This window comes from Salmo trutta, chromosome 5 (assembly GCF_901001165.1).
Source record: "Salmo trutta chromosome 5, fSalTru1.1, whole genome shotgun sequence".
NCBI lineage: Eukaryota > Metazoa > Chordata > Actinopteri > Salmoniformes > Salmonidae > Salmo > Salmo trutta.
In genome coordinates, this window is record NC_042961.1 from 22,458,432 (window position 1) to 22,477,055 (window position 18,624).

The window sequence follows — 18,624 nt, forward strand, 5'->3', positions numbered from 1 at the left end:
GGGTCTTTTCAAAATGTGTTTATTTTTGTCCTCTATTCCTCAAAAGATAAACATTTAGTATATTTGACAGAGCAAAATCTTAATGTGTTATTGACAATATGCAGAGTTAATCAAGAAAAATGTATAGAAATAAGTTGCATGTTTTAGCGTCTATGGGAAGTGAGTCCAGTAAAAACATGTACAGAAATAGCAGTCTACGTTTTTGACAGTGACAAATACTCAACAAGACCAAGTTAACTGGTAAGCAAAAAAAATACATTTGACTTCCAACACTAGGCCCTAACCCAAAGTGCAGAAGGGCGTGATAAGTTATAACCCCTACTCAAAAAGTTCCTTGACACTACTTTAGCTTTTAGGTCTACTGTTGATTTATTGTCCCTCACCATACAACCTCACGTATTCACAGTGGGAGCAAGACACACCCAAAAAGTGAGTGTGGCATTCTGCATGACTGAACACATCATGCCTCACCCTATCATGGTCCCCATAGAAATACAATGACAGCCAATGTTGCTGGTTTGAACCCGCAAGACTGTTAGCCCGCTGAGCTAAAGCCTAGGTAACAGTTCAAGGGTACTCGTCACAGAACCATCTCCGTTACACTAACACATTTCTGCCATGTGAGGTTATTCTAATTCAATAACACAATCTCATACTGTTGGCGGTGGGAATCATCTATTTCACCTTGGTCATATTTTAACACATGGGAAAGTAAAGCAGTAAGACTTCACTCTGGCTGCATTTACGCAGACCTATTTTATTATTCTTTTTTAATTGGTCTTTTGGTCAATCAGATCAGCTCTGAAAAAGATCTGTGATTGGTCCAAAGACCAATTTGGTGGGAAAAGATCAGAATTGGGCTGCCCGCGTAAATGCAGCCTCTGGGTCCATGATGACACCCAGATAAATACTGTATTATACAGTCAAGTCACTTACCACCTAGGACCATCGTTTCCCATTTGAACAGCACCCTTTGGTGGCTATATTGTGGCATTACTGCACCGGTTTACAGACAACACTGCCAGCCTGAGAAGAAAATGGCTATGCCACGCCATAACATTCTATATATTTTTACACATTACATTCTTTTATACAATATATTGGGTGTGGTAGACAGTGCCTCCTCATTACAATTCATAATACTGAATTTAAATCAACATTCTACCAACATTTGAATTCATTTGTCATCAATGATCGGATGAGTTCTTCCTGTAGACACTTTCAAAACGAGTGTTTTGACATTCAGCTGAGATGTACTGTAAACTAAGCTCTGTCATGTTTCATTTTCAGTTGTACAAATGCAAAAACACCACGTGAAGAACGTAAGAATAAAAAATAATGCTTCACTATGATATCATAGTGAAGCATGTCCTCGAAGACAGAGTCATCAAACTCCTGATACGCATGCAGTTCTCCTCTTCAAACGTTCATTCAAAAACGGACAGATGGCCAGCCTGTGTGATCGATCTACTTCATCAACCCATTAGTAGGACAAATCTCTCGGTGCCATAGCTGATGTGTGTAAAAGGTCTTTAGAAATAATTAGATCCACCAGAGCTGCACAGTTACTCAAAACGGGGCCTGGTTCTGGATCAGTGCAGTTTGTCACAAGAAAAGTCCTTAGAATAACAAAATCATAGCAAAGACTTTGAAAACAAAACTAGTATGTGCATGCAGCATCATAAAATGATGTCCAGTAACCTTCTATATTCTTTCCAACTGATCATGTCTCGGGAAGAATACAGTATTTCTTCCAGTTTCCTCCAAATGCATCGTGGGTGGGTTGAGGTCCTGGCACTCTGGTCGGTAGGGTTCCTGACATGGCCACGGGGTCCGTTTAGTCTCCATGGGAACAGTTAGATGAGCTGATGCAGCTCTGTCTCGGTCCCTCCTAGACGGTCACCGAGAGGTGGGCTGTGCGGTAATGACATACAGTAGATGGATACTGAACCTTGGTGGAGGGAAAACGACCTACACCTCTTAAAAAACCCAGATCTAATGGCTGATTTAACGTAATATTCCGATCTCGGTCTCTTATCTGTCAACAAGAATTTGGTCCAAAAGCATAGTCAAATAAAATGAATGTGGATATTACCAGTAATGTAGGACCACACAGGAGTTAGTCATTTGTATAGTAAAATGGGGGACCGAGTATCCACTGTACTGTATAATTAGCCCTGGTGCATCCAGTGTCTGTGGTTTCTCGGGATAGAAGCATGCAACAGGTCTATCCCCCATTATCTTTCTCCTCCCCACCATTTTCCAGTCATGGAGACCGGCCACACCAGTGGTCCCTGTGTATCGATCAACACGGATAGTCCAATCGTTTAAACCACCCTGTCCACCCCAACAGCCTCTTGTGTCCCTCTCACTGTTTGACAGCCTGTCTGTAGCTGTGTCTCTGGGGCTCGGAACGCTTGGTCTTGCTGCTCCCCCTGGTGCTGGAACTACTGCTGCTGGCCCCCCCCTTGGCACTGCTGGCCTGGCTGCTGCTGCTTCCCCCCCCCCTGGTACTGCTGGCCTGGCTGCTGCTGCTGTGCTCCTCCCGCAGAGTGGGGCTGGAGTGGGCCCTCTGGAGACCCCCGTCATCAAAGAGGCGCGACTCGAACAGAGACAGGTCCTCTTCCCCACTCCGGATCTTAGACCTCAGTAGCATTGCGTACGTCCCATAGCGAGTTTTCTGTGCCAGAGAGAGTACTTGATGTCAAACAGGATTCGGCATTGCTGAGATCAGAGCCATTGTTTGGCAGTAGAGTTTGGCAATCTGTTCTGGAGTCTGGCACCAAGCAAAAGTAATCAAGTTTCCATTCTGGCTGAGCTGGAATGGAATTGTCTTGAAACATTTGGTAGCCAATTTGGCAGCCATTCAAATTCTGAATATCAAACAAACTCAGCCTGCCAAACTCGGCTTGACTATGGCTCTGACTGCAACTATTCAGTTGTGACAACTATCAATCCTTATCACTCTATTTAACCAGACAACAACTATCAATCCCTCACCTCAAACTCCAGGTACTCCTCACGTTGCTTGTGCTCCTCCAGATCACGAACTTTGGCCTTTTTGTCTGGAATTACAGCCGTTAGCTCGATCAGCTCAGAGGAGATGGCCCGGAAACGTGTCTCATGGGATTTCACTTGTTCCTCCTGTCAGTGCACATGGCAAAGGAGGACCATGAACATAAGGCTACACCAAAGTCAGTAACTCGTACAGAATTCTGATCAACATATAGGCCTACTTACGCATTTGAGTTATTAGTTGTAAATAGCAGTTCTTCTCTGTTTTTAACACACAAAAAAGTATACAGGAGTGTGTCTTTAATGATCTGTCTTTAGTAGACAAGTTCCTACAATTTTTGGGGGTTGATCTCTCTACAGTGCAGATACTGGATGGCATGAGTGGGTTTGGGCTGGGAACTAGTACTTGGAAGCAAAGAGAAAAAGAGAGAGAGGGTCATGGTGTGAGTGGAGGCCTCTGTGTACCTGAGACAGTTTGGTGTTGGAGCCTGGCAGCAGCGGGCGGCTGAATTTCTTCTGGGAGCCGATGGCAGCAGGGAAGGGTGGCGCTGAGAACATGGCCGAGACCACGTTGATACGGGTGATCCACGACTGCATCTGCTCTGCATTACTGAGATGGAGGACAACAGAGTTCAAATCTGGATACCGGCTATCAGAATAAAGGCCACAAATGATCAGCCCCAGAACACACGTAGACAGGCTTAGGGTCAGTTATCAATTGAAGAAGTGTGACACTTATTTTCAATTAGGATTTATTTTATTAACTTCCTAAATTGAAATGGAATTCATCCCAACACTGAAAGAAAGTGTATATCTAGGACATCACAGACAACTGTGTCCTCCAGGGACACAGAAGCATCATGATCCTCTACCTGAGCCTGGGGCTGTATGACAGGGGCACTGCCCACTCTATACTCAATCACTAATGTTTTGGGGGCACTTAGCACAGCTTTAGTACAGAACAACCTTGTAGAAGGCAGAAAGAGTAACGACCAAGGCTAATACAGAGCATGAGGATGAGGAGTGGGTGGAGGAGGAGGATGAGGAGTCTCACGGTGCTTGGAAGAGGAACACTCGCCAGTCTGCAGTGCGCAGGTAGAACACGTTGGGCCTCTTGCTGTAGTCTGCTGCCCTCATGGCCAGAGAGTGGTGGATGGACACAGCGTTCTTCAGATCCTCTTCAGACAGCTGCTTATCTGGACGGTACTCTCCCTACGGACCAATCAGAGAGCAGAATGTTATCACACACGTCCAATCAGAGACTGGGATAAAAGGATGGTTGGGATGGGGTGTGGTTTGGTGTACCTTCTGCAGGTAAAGGACCAATCCCTTCAGCATGACATAAAACGTCTTCCATCCTCTCTTACCTCGAGGGGCTGAAAAACAGATCATGGAAACAAAGAAAATATCCACTCAGTATTTGCTGCTCCCAGGTGTGATTTTTAATCAAACTTAAAAATAGTACAGCAATGTTTAGATTGACACGGTCAGATATATCAGCAGTGAAATGGAACAGATTATGGTTAACAGGTGAATGGTGACAGGGGAGGGTAAAGAGAACCTACTTTTCTTGCCGTCAGAGTCTGCATGGACCTTCCGCACCAGGAAGCCATTCTTATAGATCAGGGCGTCAGGATTCTGGGCCACGCCTAGACCACTGCCAATTCGCTTCATGGTGTGAGAGGCGGAGTCAGTTCGCAAATCGGCCAACTCTGAAAAGGACTTGCGCAACTCCTCCTCATCGCTATGGAGAGGACATGATTCAAATACAAAAAGTTACGTCCCTAATCATCAACAAACCCTGCTCATCTCAAACTGTTTTAAGTCATGTCCTCCAGTTCAGATCCAGTTGAAATTAATGAATGATCAGTCCTAATAGTTTGGAGGTGAGAAGGCCATGTCTTTATCCACTCAGCATGCCACTCATGAGAGCCTCTGGATTTCCGGGTCACTTGGCTGGCTGTCACCCACGCCGAGAGGTCACATCCCATGATGCTCCCGCTGAGCAGCTTGGTTGCGTCTTACTGGCCAATCACAGAGAAAGGTTCACCAAGTTTCTAACAACTGAAACCCTGCTCAAAAACCCTGCCCCTGAACACTGACAGAACTCACTTTGACAAGCATGACCACTATATCGAACATCTCATCCACTCACTTATCATTCAGATATCTGTAATTCATTTCTTACATAAAAAATGGTTTTGCTGTAAGAGGAACAATTTTGATCGGTATGAGTGGTGAGTGACTCACAGTCTGTTAGATAACAGTATCCTGGCATCTCTTTGACTGACTGTGATGCCCTTCTCCCGTGAACTGAGGGGTCCGAGTGTTCGATGAGGCTATAAGAGAGAATCCTACAGTACTGACATTTGGGGAGGATGGTGTCTCCCGCCCACTGAAGACACTGACTGAATGCAGATCTGTACACCAGTGGAACCTTGCAGCTGCTCCCATAAACATTCATTAATGTATGAGCTTGAAATTGCTGTTAGTCAGAGGGGGAGTGCTGCTGCGTCACACTGTCCTGACTGTACTGTCCACCTCCGTCTCTCTGCTAAACACACTCAGATATGTACATAAAGGCACACGCACACGTCGATCTTTAAGATGAAATCATCCACGGTCACAGAAGTCACATATCTGTGGACACAAACCAGAAACGCGAACCACACATGCATGTGCATGCAGTTCAGTCGAACACTCTTTGGTGTGACGCATCCCAGGACCCATGGGATCTGTGTCTTAAAGGATCTCTGTCGCTCACCTCCGCTCTCTATCCATCTTTCTTTCACCATATCTCGAAACCATAGCCTGCAGGTATCATGCATTATGATACAGTTATAATGCATTGTAAGACTTGTCATAAGCATGTGTCTTATATAAAATCACCTCGTGTTTTGACAAAATAACAGCCAATTTGAACCAGTTGCAATAATAAATGCATAAAGATAACACAATAGGCCTTTTTCTTAGAGAAAGGTTTAGAAAATGCTTATAAATAAGTTATAAATTATACCCGCAGGTAAAATTTTAAGTGTTACAAAATTGCATCAATTTAGCTTTTAAAAAAAAAGACAGAAACGAACCAATTGTGTTGCCTCTGCTAGTACATGTAGGTATATTCTGAACAGTGAACCGACCAGTCAGCACATACTGTACTGTACACCACAGCTCTCATCTGTTGCTAAGTAACTGCTGACCTCTCTGAATCCACAAGAGCAAGTAGTGGTGAAGAGAGGTTCAGAGGGAGAAAAACAGGGAGAGGGAGGCGAAAGTGAAATACAGAGCAGGAAAGAGATAAGGAGAGAGAGGGGAGGCTATAGGCAGAAAAACGAGGATAGAGAGTGTTGGGATGTTGGGACCGGGAAGATTAAAGCAGTGATGCAGAGTGAAAGGGAATGTGAGAGAAGATGCTGCTCCCACTGCTCTCCTTCAGAGGCTGACTGAACCCCTAAAAGTGTGTGTGCTCTGTGTTTGCACTTTAGAATCAGAGTCAGACATTGACCTGTAATTACGAGAGGGGCAAGTAGGGACCTGTATCCATGGCAACAACATCTAGAGAGCTTGTGTCTTAAATTAGGGGCTCAGGGCATCACAAAGACTAGGTCCAGAATAGCAACCCTTGGCGCACACAGTCTGGCAAATGCTACAGGGGCACAGTTGGTAGTTAATTCTGTAGGGGGAAAATTGCTTGTAGACTGATTTCAAGTAGATTTGCGGTTAATTCCAATTTAAAAAAAACATCTGATACGCTGAGAGACTTTTTCAATCCAACACATTTTGTGACATTGAGAAAATGAATCCAACTACGATATGAATTCAGGAAACCTTAACAGCAGTTAATTGAATAAGGCAAGTGCACACAAATAAAGTCAGACATACATATACAGTAACAGTCAAAAGTTTGGACACACCTACTCATTCAAGGATTTTTCTTTATTTTTACTATTTTCTACATTGTAGAATAATAGCGAAGAAATAAAAAATGTGAAATAACACACGTGGAATCATGTAGTAATCAAAATAAATGTTAAAAACAAATCATCTCAATTGGGTTGAGATTCTTCAAAGTAGCCTCCCTTTGACCTTGATGACAGCTTTGCACACTCTTGGCATTTTCTCAACCAGCTTCATTAGGTAGTCACCTGGAATGAATTTCAATTAACAGCTGTGTCTTCTTAAAAATGAATTTGTGGAATTTCTTTCCTTCTTAATGCGTTTGAGCCAATCAGTTGTATTGTGACAAGGCCGGGGTGGTATACAGAAGATAGCCCTATTTGGTAAAAGACCAAGTCCATATTATGGCAAAAACAGCTCAAATAAGCAAAGAGAAACAACAGTCCATCATTACTTTAAGACATGATGGTCAGTCAATACAGAACACTTCAAGAACTTTTAATGTTTATTCAAATGCAGTCGCAAAAACCATCAAGTGCTATGATGAAACTGGTTCTCATGAGGACCGCCACAGCAAAGGAAGACCCAGAGTTACCAGGATAAGGATAAGTTCATTAGAGTTACCAGCCTCAGAAATTGCAGCCCAAATAAGTAACAGACACATCTCAATATCAACTGTTCAGAGGAGACTGGGTGAATCAGGCCTTCATGGTTGAATTTCTGCAAAGAAACCACTACTAAAGGGCACCAATAAGAAGAGACTTGCTTGGGCCAAGAAATACGAGCAATGGACATTAGACCGGTGGAAATCTGTCCTTTGCTCTGATGAGTCAAAGTTTGATATTTTGGGTTCCAACCACTGTGTCTTTGTGAGACACAGAGTAGGTGAAAGGATGATCTCCACATGTGTGGTTCCCACCGTGAAGCATGGAGGAGGAGGTGTGATGGTGTGGGGGTGCTTTGCAGGTGACACTGTCTGTGAATTCAAGGCACACTTAACCAGCATGGCTACCACAGCATTCTGCAGCAATACGCCATCCCATCTGGTTTGCACTTAGTGAGACTATCATTTGTTTTTCAACAGGACAATGACCCAACACACCTCCAGGCTGTGTAATGGCTATTTGGCCAAGAAGGAGAGTGATTGAGTGCTGCATCAGATGACCTGGCCTCAACAATCACCCAACCTCAACCCAATTGAGATGGTTTGGGATGAGCTGGACCGCAGGGTGAAGGAAAAGCAGCCAACAAGTGCTCAGCATATGTGGAAACTCCTTCGAGACTGTTGGAAAAGCATTCCAGGTGACGCTGGTTGAGAGAATGCCAAGAGTGTGCAAAGCTGTCATTAAGGCAAAGGGTGGCTACTTTGAAGTATCTCAAATATAAAATATATTTTGATTTGTTTAACACTTTTTTGGTTACTACATGATTCCATATGTGTTATTTCATTGTTTTGATGTCTTCACTATTATTCTTCAATGTAGAAAAGAGTCAAAATAAAAGAAAAACCCTGGACTGAGTAGGTGTGACTGGTACAATATGTCCATACTTTCATAAGAACAAAAACATCCTTCGTATGCAAAGAGCACTTACATGGTCCACTGGAGCTTCTCATTTCTGATGGAGTTGTACAAGGCCTAGAGAAAAAGACAAGACAAAACAAACGTCACACATATGAAAAACGTTTGTTTGTGTGTGTGTGTGTGTGTGTGTGTGGAATGTCTAATGAGTGTGGAGAGACCCTTGGTCATCCTGCTACTTGTGCGACAACAATCATTAGATGTCTTGAATAAAGCAGTTCACATTGATCATATTAGTCACACTGATCGAAACACAAGCCTGCTGCTTCGACCAAAGCAAACCACACAAAATGTACCCTGCATTTTCCAAGCTGTGCCTTCTTCTTGCGGGCCTGTGGGTGGTTCTGACCATCCTGGGACCTTCCCAGCAGGTCAGGGAAGGACAAGGGTTTGAGGGAACGAGAGCGAGGGGCGCGGGGGTAGCGGAAGGGGTCCATCACTCGGAAGTCCCGGCGAACACGCACAGAGCAAAGAGAGCGGGAGCGATTCCGCCCATCAGAGTGGATGCTGTTTACACCAATCATGATAATGCACCAACAGGAGCAGTCTAGAGGAGAAGAGACGGTGGAGGGATGGATAAAGCCAGATAATCCCGGATCTCTCCTGTTGAGCAAAGGCTCCACAGATTCTGTATATGGCCTCTTTCGAAGCTTAACACCAAAATGTAGAGATTCAGTTAAAAGGTAAAAAGAGAGAGAATGACAAAGAGGTGACTCTCAACAGAGGTGTCAGACAGACAGAGAGGCAAACAGTCACTTTGTCACTGGTGACTGACAGCAGGGGTCACGGTCTTACAAACTGCGCTTCTCTGGACTTCTGAGGAAACCACTGATGGAGGTTAACATGGGCCTCAAGCCCTCCGATGGGACTTCAGATCCTGCATAATGGATCCATATGCATTCATTATGCATGTATGAAGAAACAGTGGTGTGCAACTGCCACTTGCTGTGGCACCATTCTGCGTCAAGTCTATGAAGGTGGAAGTCTTTCTGGAAGGATGTCAAGCAGTTGCCAACATGCTATTCAAGAGCTGGTACATACATACATACATACACTCCGTAACAACTAATGATACTCAAGAGAGTCACACAAAACACACACACACACACACGTAAACAACAACCCAGTTAACGAGGCTGAATGATGACTAGACGATCATAGCAACCATAAGACAGCAGTGAGCAAGCAACGGAGTTCACCCACACATACATCAGCGCACACACACATACACTACCAACACACACTCACACCAAACCAGATCGAGCGGGTGGAGGGAAAGAATTCCACCCACTCACTCACAGGCAAGCTGTCGAAGAGAACCCTCAAACTGACGCCACCGCACGTCCTATTGGAACTAAACAACATGTATCCAAGGCTTGACGATACAGATGCTGTATCCAAGGCAGTAGAATACAGATGTTGGAGACTCAGACTACCCTGTTGCTCTCTAATAAATGAAAAGCTTTTGGCTTGATGATGAGGGACTGAACAGGTCCCCTCTCTCGCGCTCGCGCTCTCGCTCTTTGTTCTCTCCGTTCCTGGATCCTGTCCTCTTTACTGGTTTGTCTTCAAACATGTAAATGGTTCTCACACATCCACTTATTTCTCCTTCGTATGCGTCAATCTCTTATTTCCCTCCGAAAATCCCTCTATACACGAGTCGGGAGAGAAAATTGCATCTGTGCTTCGCACTCCTTGCATTTCTCTCTTTTCAATAACTGTTGTTCTATTTCCCTGTGTGCTTCAGATGAAAAAACAGACTGAATTACAGTGACAAAAGAAAGCGGATGATGAGGACCGAGAGCTCTCTCTCTCGCTCTCTCCCCCTCTCTCTCTCTCTCTCTCTCTCTATGCGCATTTCTCTCCAGCTGAGCAGCAAATCCCGGTCCATGTTTCTGTTCAGATCCCTCCCTCCTTTTAGTGTCAATCATTTGCCTCCATATCACTGTTTTCTTAAAATGCAGGTCTTTTTCACACTCCATTTCCACCAGTCTAAAAGAAAGGAATGTGCAGTCCAGGGACAAGTATGAAACAATGGTGCCTTTCTAATACAGTAATTAATAGTCTTTGGAAGAAATCTGCCTTCCAGATGCTGCTACCACTTTGTGGGCTGAGACGTAGGCTATACAAAAAAGGGCAGAAAATGATCACCTATGGGATGAGGAATGTATAGAACATAATGTAAAACCATTAAACAGAAACTCATTGCGAAACACACACACTGTACACACACCAAAATAACCATAACTCCTGATTGAGAGCTAACATTTCCAGGTCACTGAGGAAGATAATCCTCTGGAAGGTAGCCTGTCAGAAAAAGATCTCTCACAGTCTGGTCAGCCCACTGGGATGGTAGGGGGTTGACATGCATACAGAGGTGCTATTCCATCCAGCCCCAAATGAAAAGGAGAAGCGGTCTTATCAGAGGATGACGGGGGCTAAAACACAAAAGGACTTCATCATGTTGACAGGGCTTTACTTCTTACCCGTACACAGTTTTTTGCCCAAGTCAAATTGCTCTGCATCAAATTGACTTGAAAGCTTTGGATAGGATTGGATACCTAGCCTAGAGGGTAAGGTGGAGCCATTGCCATACTGCTTATACCGATCCAATCTTTTCAGATCTATATAACTGCATGCAGATTGATTTTAAATAAACTGCCCTAAAATATATCTGATCAATCTATCCCATTGAAGTGGATATTCCGGGTCCGTTTCCCAGTATTGGGTCGGGACATATTGTAAAATGAAATCGATTGACCCACTATGATCCACTGTACTGTGCAGCCGTCTTCATCAACCTGGCCAAGGCTTTCGACTCTGTCAATCACCATATTCTTATCGGCAGACTCAACAGCCTTCGTTTCTCTAATGACTGCCCTGCCTGGTTCACCAACTAATTCTCAGATAGTGTTCAGTGTGTCAAATCGGAGGGCCTGTTGTCCGGACCTCTGGCAGTCTCTATGGGGGTGCCACAGGGTTCAATTCTCGGGCCAACTCTTTTCTCTGTATATATATCAATGTCGTCGCTCTTGCTGCGAGTGATTCTTTGATCCACCTCTACACAGACGACACCATTCTGTATACATCTGGCCCTTCTTCGGACACTTAACAAACCTCCAAACGAACTTCAACGCCATACAACACTCCTCCCGTGGCCTCCAACTGCTCTTAAAATGCTAGTAAAACGAAATGCATGCCCTTCAACCGATCGCTGCCCGCACCCGCCCACCCGACTAGCATCACTACTCTGGACGGTTCTGACTTAGAATATGTGGACAACTACAAATACCTAGGTGTCTGGCTCGACTGTAAACTCTCCTTCCAGACTCATTAAGCATCTCCAATCCAAAGCTAAATCTAGAATCGGCTTCCTATTTCGCAACAAAGCATCCTTCACTCATGCTGCCAAACATACCCTTGTAAAACTGACTATCCTACCGATCCTTGACTTCAGCAATGTCATTTACAGAATAGCCCCCAACACTCTACTCAGCAAATTGGATGCAGTCTATCACAGTGCCATCTGTTTTGTCACCAAAGCCCCATATACTACCCACCACTGTGACCTGTATGCTCCCGTTGGCTGGTCCTCGCTACATATTCGTTGCCAAACCCACTGGCTCCAGGTCATCTATAAGTCTTTGCTAGGTAAAGCTCCGCCTTATCTCAACTCACTGGTCACCATAGCAACACCCACCCATAGCACACGCTCCAGCAGGTATATTTCTCTGGTCATCCCCAAAGCCAACACCTCCTTTGGCCACCTTTCCTTCCAGTTCTCTTCTGCCAATGACTGGAACAAATTGCAAATAAATAAATAAATAAATAAATAAAAAAAATCACTGAAGTTGGAGACTTATATCCCCCTCATTAACTTTAAGCGTCAGCTGTCAGAGCAGCTTACTGATCACTGCAGCTGTACACAGCCCATCTGTAAATAGCCCATCCAACTACCTACCTCATCCCCATATTGTTTTTCTGCTCTTTTGCACACCAGTATTTCTACCTGCACAGCCTCATCTGCACATATATCACTCCAGTGTGAATTGCTAAATTGTAATCAATTCTCCACTATTGGCCTATCTATTGCCTTACCTCCTTTGCACACACTGTATACAGATTTTTCTATTGTGTTATTGACTGTACATTTGTTGATCCCATGTGTAACTCTGTGTTGTTGTTAATGTCGCACTGCTTTGCTTTATCTTGGCCAGGTCGCAGTTGTAAATGAGAACTTGTTCTCAACTGGCCTACCTGGTTAAATAAAGGTGAAATAAAATAAAAATCTCTATTCACAAAGTGAGCTCAATGAACACAGACTCGTTATCATGTCAATGCACTCACCGTTTAGGTTTCCTATGACAGTAACTGTACAGTGAACTTCTCCACTGTAGTGAGTTGTGTTAATATGCGCTACAGCAACAGAGAACTATGCCCTTGACACCCAGAGAAAAACGTGGAAATGTACACTTCTTTTTTTTACATTTGACTTTTTAGTCATTTAGCAGACACTCTTATCCAGAGCGACTTACAGTAGTGAGTGCATATATTTTCATACACCACACTGTCTGCATTAGCATACCCTGCATAATCACCGCCCAACAGACACATTAACATTACTCACACTGTACACAAAATACTGACAACAAGGTTATGAAAAGAGACGATATGGAGAATAATATGGATAGGAAGAACGAGAGAGACAGAGAAAGAGAGGAAGCAGCGAGTGAGAAAGACAGAGTGATTTGTAACGCCTGTCTGATAATGCCATGACAAAACGCTCATCACAGCAGGCGGCACCATGTGACAGCCAAATTCCCATTTACTGAGAGGCCTGTCCTCCCTCTCACCCGTCACCAGTAATTTACCATATGAGCCCTGCCCCATTGACTACTGTACTGTAGCAGCCTCCTCTCTCTGCACCAATAGAACAGACAAACAAAAGGTGGATTGCTGAGCGTTCCCTAATATTTCATCATTGTGATAACTCAGCTGTGATATGAATAGTTAACAGAGAGACTGAGGAGGAGCAAAGCTTGGTAATCTCTGTGGGCAGTTGGGATGAGCTCCCGCAGAGGTAGGTGGAACAGAAAGGTAGGAACACAACACATATCACAGACAAAGAGCAAAGGAGCAATTAGGGAGAGAGAAAAAGATGCACGTCATACATGAAATGGAGAACGAGGGAAGAACAGAAGCAGGCAGATGGAAAATGTTCTGCCATGCGGTGATATGATTTGTAACAGAATGAGTAAGAGAAACTGAAAAACACAGGAAGGAGGGAGGGAGATGAAAACAAGGGAGTAGGAGGTGATGCTGTTCACAGGAGTGAGGCAGAGAGTGAGAGGGTGGAAGGTAGAACATGTTGACTCTCTCTCTCTCTGATCTACACAATATGGTGCTGTTAACAACAGCTCAGAGGTGGTCAACAGATTCAAATCCTTTATAAAAAAGACAGAAAGCCCTTTCCACTACAACAGGGAGAAAATACGTCATGCTGGATCACGCACGTAAAAGAACGCATCTGAGGGTGAGAAACATTAGGTCTCTCTGACAGCTTTCAGGACATGCATCTCTCGATATCGTCTGAGCAGGCTTGCCAGTCAGTGGAGTAAGTTACTCTGATGTCAACCAACAATCTGGGGGAAAAAAAGCTCCCTCAACAGATTGACTGAAACCGGATCATGGATATCAAGAGATCATGTCGTCAAATTGAGGTCCTGCAGCTAAACCAAGGTTCCCACTGTGTGTGTGTGTGCGCGCACGCACCTGGTTCAACACATCAAGCTATATTAGTTTCTATTGTATATTTGAACTAATTCAACAGACCTTGAGCAGTTCTCTAGGAAAATCTTTTCCATCGTTTAGTCCTTCCAAGTTGCTGATGAACTGCAGAATGGACATCTTTTTGCCAATATTCTGAGGAAGGAGAAAATAAGCATCTTTACTCACACTGTCTGCTTAAGGACCCCTCGAAGGACAACTTTAGGTCTGTATTGATGTTTTATAGCATATAGGTTACATATTTATAAGCTATAACCAGGGCCAAGTGGTTTTTCTGCTCAAGCCAATGGTCTATCTTTTCGACCAGAAAACTTCCAACTCTTTACCCACATTCCCTCCACAGCTCTCTAGCCCCTGGCTCACCCACAGTTACTCACGTGACCATGCAGGTCTGTATTGAGCAGCATCAGGGCACAGGTCAGAGTGTGGACACTGTCTGGAACAGGGAGGGAGAGAGAGAGAGCGCGCGAGAGATGTTTCAGTGAGTTCTAATGCAATATCAGCGTAAGAGTGCCCCACAGTGGCACACAGTATATCGATAATATGTGTTCTTTAACAGCCTTAAAACTGTAACAACTTCAACATACATACATACATACATACATACATACATACATACATACATACATACATACATACATACATACATAATACATACATACATACATACATACATACATACATACATACATACATACATACATACATACATACATACATACATACATACATACATACATACATACATACATACATACATACATACATACATACATACATACACAAATACACATTCAACCGGTCTAACCTTCAGAAGGTATTGCATTGGGGTTGCATTGTAGATATCTCCTAGAGAAGTGGGCCAGCACTCGCTCCCTTTCTTGCGTCTCTCCCATGAGGGCAAACTCCCTCAGGAAGGCTCTGTGGAAGACATATAGCATTGTGAGTGTTCACTATTCAACGAAAGAACAAATAAATAAAAATCACTTGGACATTATGCTACATATTTTGACCATTTCCACTGAAAGAGATCTCACCGTATTGCCTGGTCAATAGTAAGCCCTGAGAAGTTGAAGTAACTGAGATATTCCTCTGCCACCATCTGACTAAACTCATTACTACAGAATGACAAGATACAGACAATTAGACCGGTCAAACCAAAGATATCAAAAGTATTTTACTGTAACTACAGTTGAAGTCGGAAGTTTACATACAGCTTAGCCAAATACATTTATACTCAGTTTTTCACAATTCCTGACATTTAATCCTAGTAAAAAAATCCCTGTCTTAAATCAGTTAGGATCACCACTTTATTTTAATGTGAAATTTCAGAATAATAGTAGAGCTTTTATTTCCTTCATCACATTCCCAGTGGGTCAGAAGTTTACATACACTCAATTAGTATTTGGCAACATTGCGTTTAAATTGTTTAATGTCGGTCAAACGTTTCGGGTAGCCTTCCACAATAAGTTGGGTGAATTTTGGCCCATTCCTCCTGACAGAGCTGGTGTAACTGAGTCAGGTTTGTAGGCCTCCTTGCTCGCACACACTGTCAGTTCTGCCCACACCTTTTCTATGGGATTGAGGTCAGGGCTTTGGAATGGCCACTCCAATACCTTGACTTTGTTGTCTTTAAGCCATTTTGCCACAACTTTGGAAGTGTGCTTGGGGTCATTGTCCATTTGGAAGACCCATTTGCGACCAAGCTTTAACTTCCTGACTGATGTCTTGAGACGTTGCTTCAATATATCCACATAATTTTCTTTCCTCATGATGCCATCTATTTTGTGAAGTGCACCAGTCCCTCCTGCAGCAAAGCACCCCCACAACATGATGATGCCACCCCCGTGCTTCACGGTTGGGATGGGGTTCTTTGGCTTACAAGCCTCCCCCTTTTTCCTCCAAACATAACGATGGTCATTATGGCCAAACAGTTCTATTTTTGTTTCATCAGACCAGAGGACATTTCTCCAAAAAGTACACTCTTTGTTCCAATGTGCAGTTGCAAACCGTAGTCTGGCTATTTATGGCGGTTTTGGAGCAGTGGCGTCTTCCTTGCTGAGTGGCCTTTCAGGTTATGTCGATATAGGACTCATTTTACTGTGGATATAGATACTTTTGTACCGGTTTCCTTCAGCATCTTCACAAGGTCTTTTGCTGTTGTTCTGGGATTGATTTGCACTCTTCTCACCAAAGTACGTTACTCTCTAGAAGACAGAACTCGTCTCCTTCCTGAGCGGTATGACGGCTGTGTGGTCCCATGGTGTTATACTTGCGTACGATTGTTTGTACAGATGAACATGGTACCTTCAGGTGTTTGAAAATTAGTCCCAAGGATGAACCAGACTTGGAGGTTTACAATGTTTTTAGGAGGTCTTGGCTGATTTCTTTTGATTTTCCCCTGATGTCAAGCAAAGAGGCACTGAGTTTGAAGGTAGGCCTTGAAATACATCCACAGGTACACATCCAATTGACTCAAATGATGTAAATTAGCCTATCAGAAGCTTCTAAAGCCATGACATAATTTTCTGGAATTTTCCAAGCTGTTTAAAGGCACAGTCAACTTAGTGTATGTAAACTTCTGACCCACTAGAATTGTGATACAGGGAATTATAAGTGAAATAATCTGTCTGTAAACAATTGTTGGAAAAATGACTTGTGTCATGCACAAAGTAGACGTCCTAACCGACTTTCCACAAATTTCTTGTTAACAAACTATAGTTTTGGCGTGGTTGAAAAACAAGTTTTAATGACTCCAACCTAAGTGTATGTAAACTTCCAACTTCAACTGTATACATTGTATTAACCAAACAGACAAGAATACGCAAAACACACAGTGGTGGAAAAAGTACCCAATTGTCATACTTGAGTAAAAATAAAAGATACCTTAATAGAAAATGACTCAAGTGAAAGTCACCTAGTAAAATACTACTTGAGTAAAAGTATTTGGTTTTAAATATATTTAAGTATCAAAAGTAAAAATCATTTTTAATTACTTATACTAAGCAAACCAGACGGCACGATTTACTTGTTTTTATATATTTATCGATAGACAGGGGGACACTCCAACAATTTACAAATGACGCATGTGTTTAGTGAGTCCACCATATCAGAGGCAGTAGGGATGACCAGGGTTGTTCTCTTGATAAGTGTGTGAATTGGACCAATTTTCTGTCCTGCTAAGCATTCAAAATGTACCGAGTACTTTTGGATGTCAAGCAATGTACCCTCTAATATTTTTCAGCACGGAGCAAATTTCAGGTCTGCTAAGCGCATACTTGAAACTTCTGTGCAACTTCCGGTACGTGTTTACTGTGAACACAGACTGTACCTGCTTTCATTTACTGTTTAACAGTGGCCAAGTAGGCTACTGTGGCCTACCATAAAAAAAACAATGAAGAAAATGTATCACATAACATTTTAATATGGAAATAGTTGTTCTATCAGTCAGCCTACAGTAGCAACCAATGTGTGGTGTTCAATGTAGGCCTACATTCCATGCAGGGCTTGACATTAACCTGTTTATCCACTTGTCCTTCAGGCAAGGAGGTGACTGAACATGTTGTCTTGTTTGATGCAAGAAACCACTTTACAAAATAAAATGCATTATTATTCCCATACCATTATTACAGAGAATAAGACAAGTTATGCTACCCTCTGCCTATGGCTACTTAGGTTATTTAAGCTTGTCTCAAAATACAACACTGCCCCTTTAAGAAATAAAATAAAAATAAAAACTCTACCTGATTCGCTTTTCAAAGATGGCTAGAAAATGTACAAATTAGCTATAACTGGGCTATTAACTCACTATACAGCAAAGAGTATAAACAAAATGTGCACACAAGGCTACATGCAACTCTGGCTTTGATCTCAAAACAAGCACATCATAATAGTGAACTCATGCTGTAAAACAATCCAGTTCTAAGTGAATGACACAAATCCATATATGGAAATGAGTCATTTGCATACAGGCCTACTGCAGCTCTGTTTGGTTATGGCGCACCACCAGTGTGTAGAGTAGGGCCCCGAGTCGCAATAGAATCCTACTCCGATGCAGTCTGCCAACAAAATCTGCCAACAAAATCTTTGCATAGTTAGTCTTGTTTTCATGCATGTTATATTGAAAGTGGCTAATATTGCGTTGATTCGATCAAAATCACCACAGTAAAGGGAAACGTTGACAATAGTGTTAACCAACGGGGAAAACTCTAGAAAGTTGAGTGAAGTTCAATCTTGCGCAGGCTGATTGTTATTCTGTGCAGCAGTCCCCGGGGAACTGCCCTGGAACATTGGTGTCAAGGAAAATATTGTAAAAAATATAAGTAATAAAGTACAGATAGTACTA

At 43.1% G+C, this 18,624-nt stretch overlaps 1 protein-coding gene across 2 annotated transcripts in view; it reads right to left on the reverse strand.

Moving 5' to 3' along the window:
* Window positions 1–3: 3 nt before the first annotated feature.
* The window catches only part of LOC115193875 (PH and SEC7 domain-containing protein 1), a 45,872-nt gene continuing 27,251 nt past the window's right edge, over window positions 4–18,624 (reverse strand). For both annotated transcript variants that reach the window (XM_029752990.1, XM_029752991.1), the window contains 11 exons: window positions 15,317–15,397; window positions 15,088–15,200; window positions 14,657–14,715; window positions 14,325–14,414; window positions 8,506–8,549; window positions 4,581–4,759; window positions 4,321–4,391; window positions 4,070–4,227; window positions 3,481–3,625; window positions 3,001–3,144; window positions 4–2,680 (listed from right to left, as the gene is read on the reverse strand). In XM_029752990.1, the coding sequence (XP_029608850.1) occupies window positions 2,369–2,680; window positions 3,001–3,144; window positions 3,481–3,625; window positions 4,070–4,227; window positions 4,321–4,391; window positions 4,581–4,759; window positions 8,506–8,549; window positions 14,325–14,414; window positions 14,657–14,715; window positions 15,088–15,200; window positions 15,317–15,397 (1,396 nt within the window). In that variant the 3' untranslated portion in view covers window positions 4–2,368. The remainder of the gene's footprint in view (window positions 2,681–3,000; window positions 3,145–3,480; window positions 3,626–4,069; window positions 4,228–4,320; window positions 4,392–4,580; window positions 4,760–8,505; window positions 8,550–14,324; window positions 14,415–14,656; window positions 14,716–15,087; window positions 15,201–15,316; window positions 15,398–18,624) is intronic.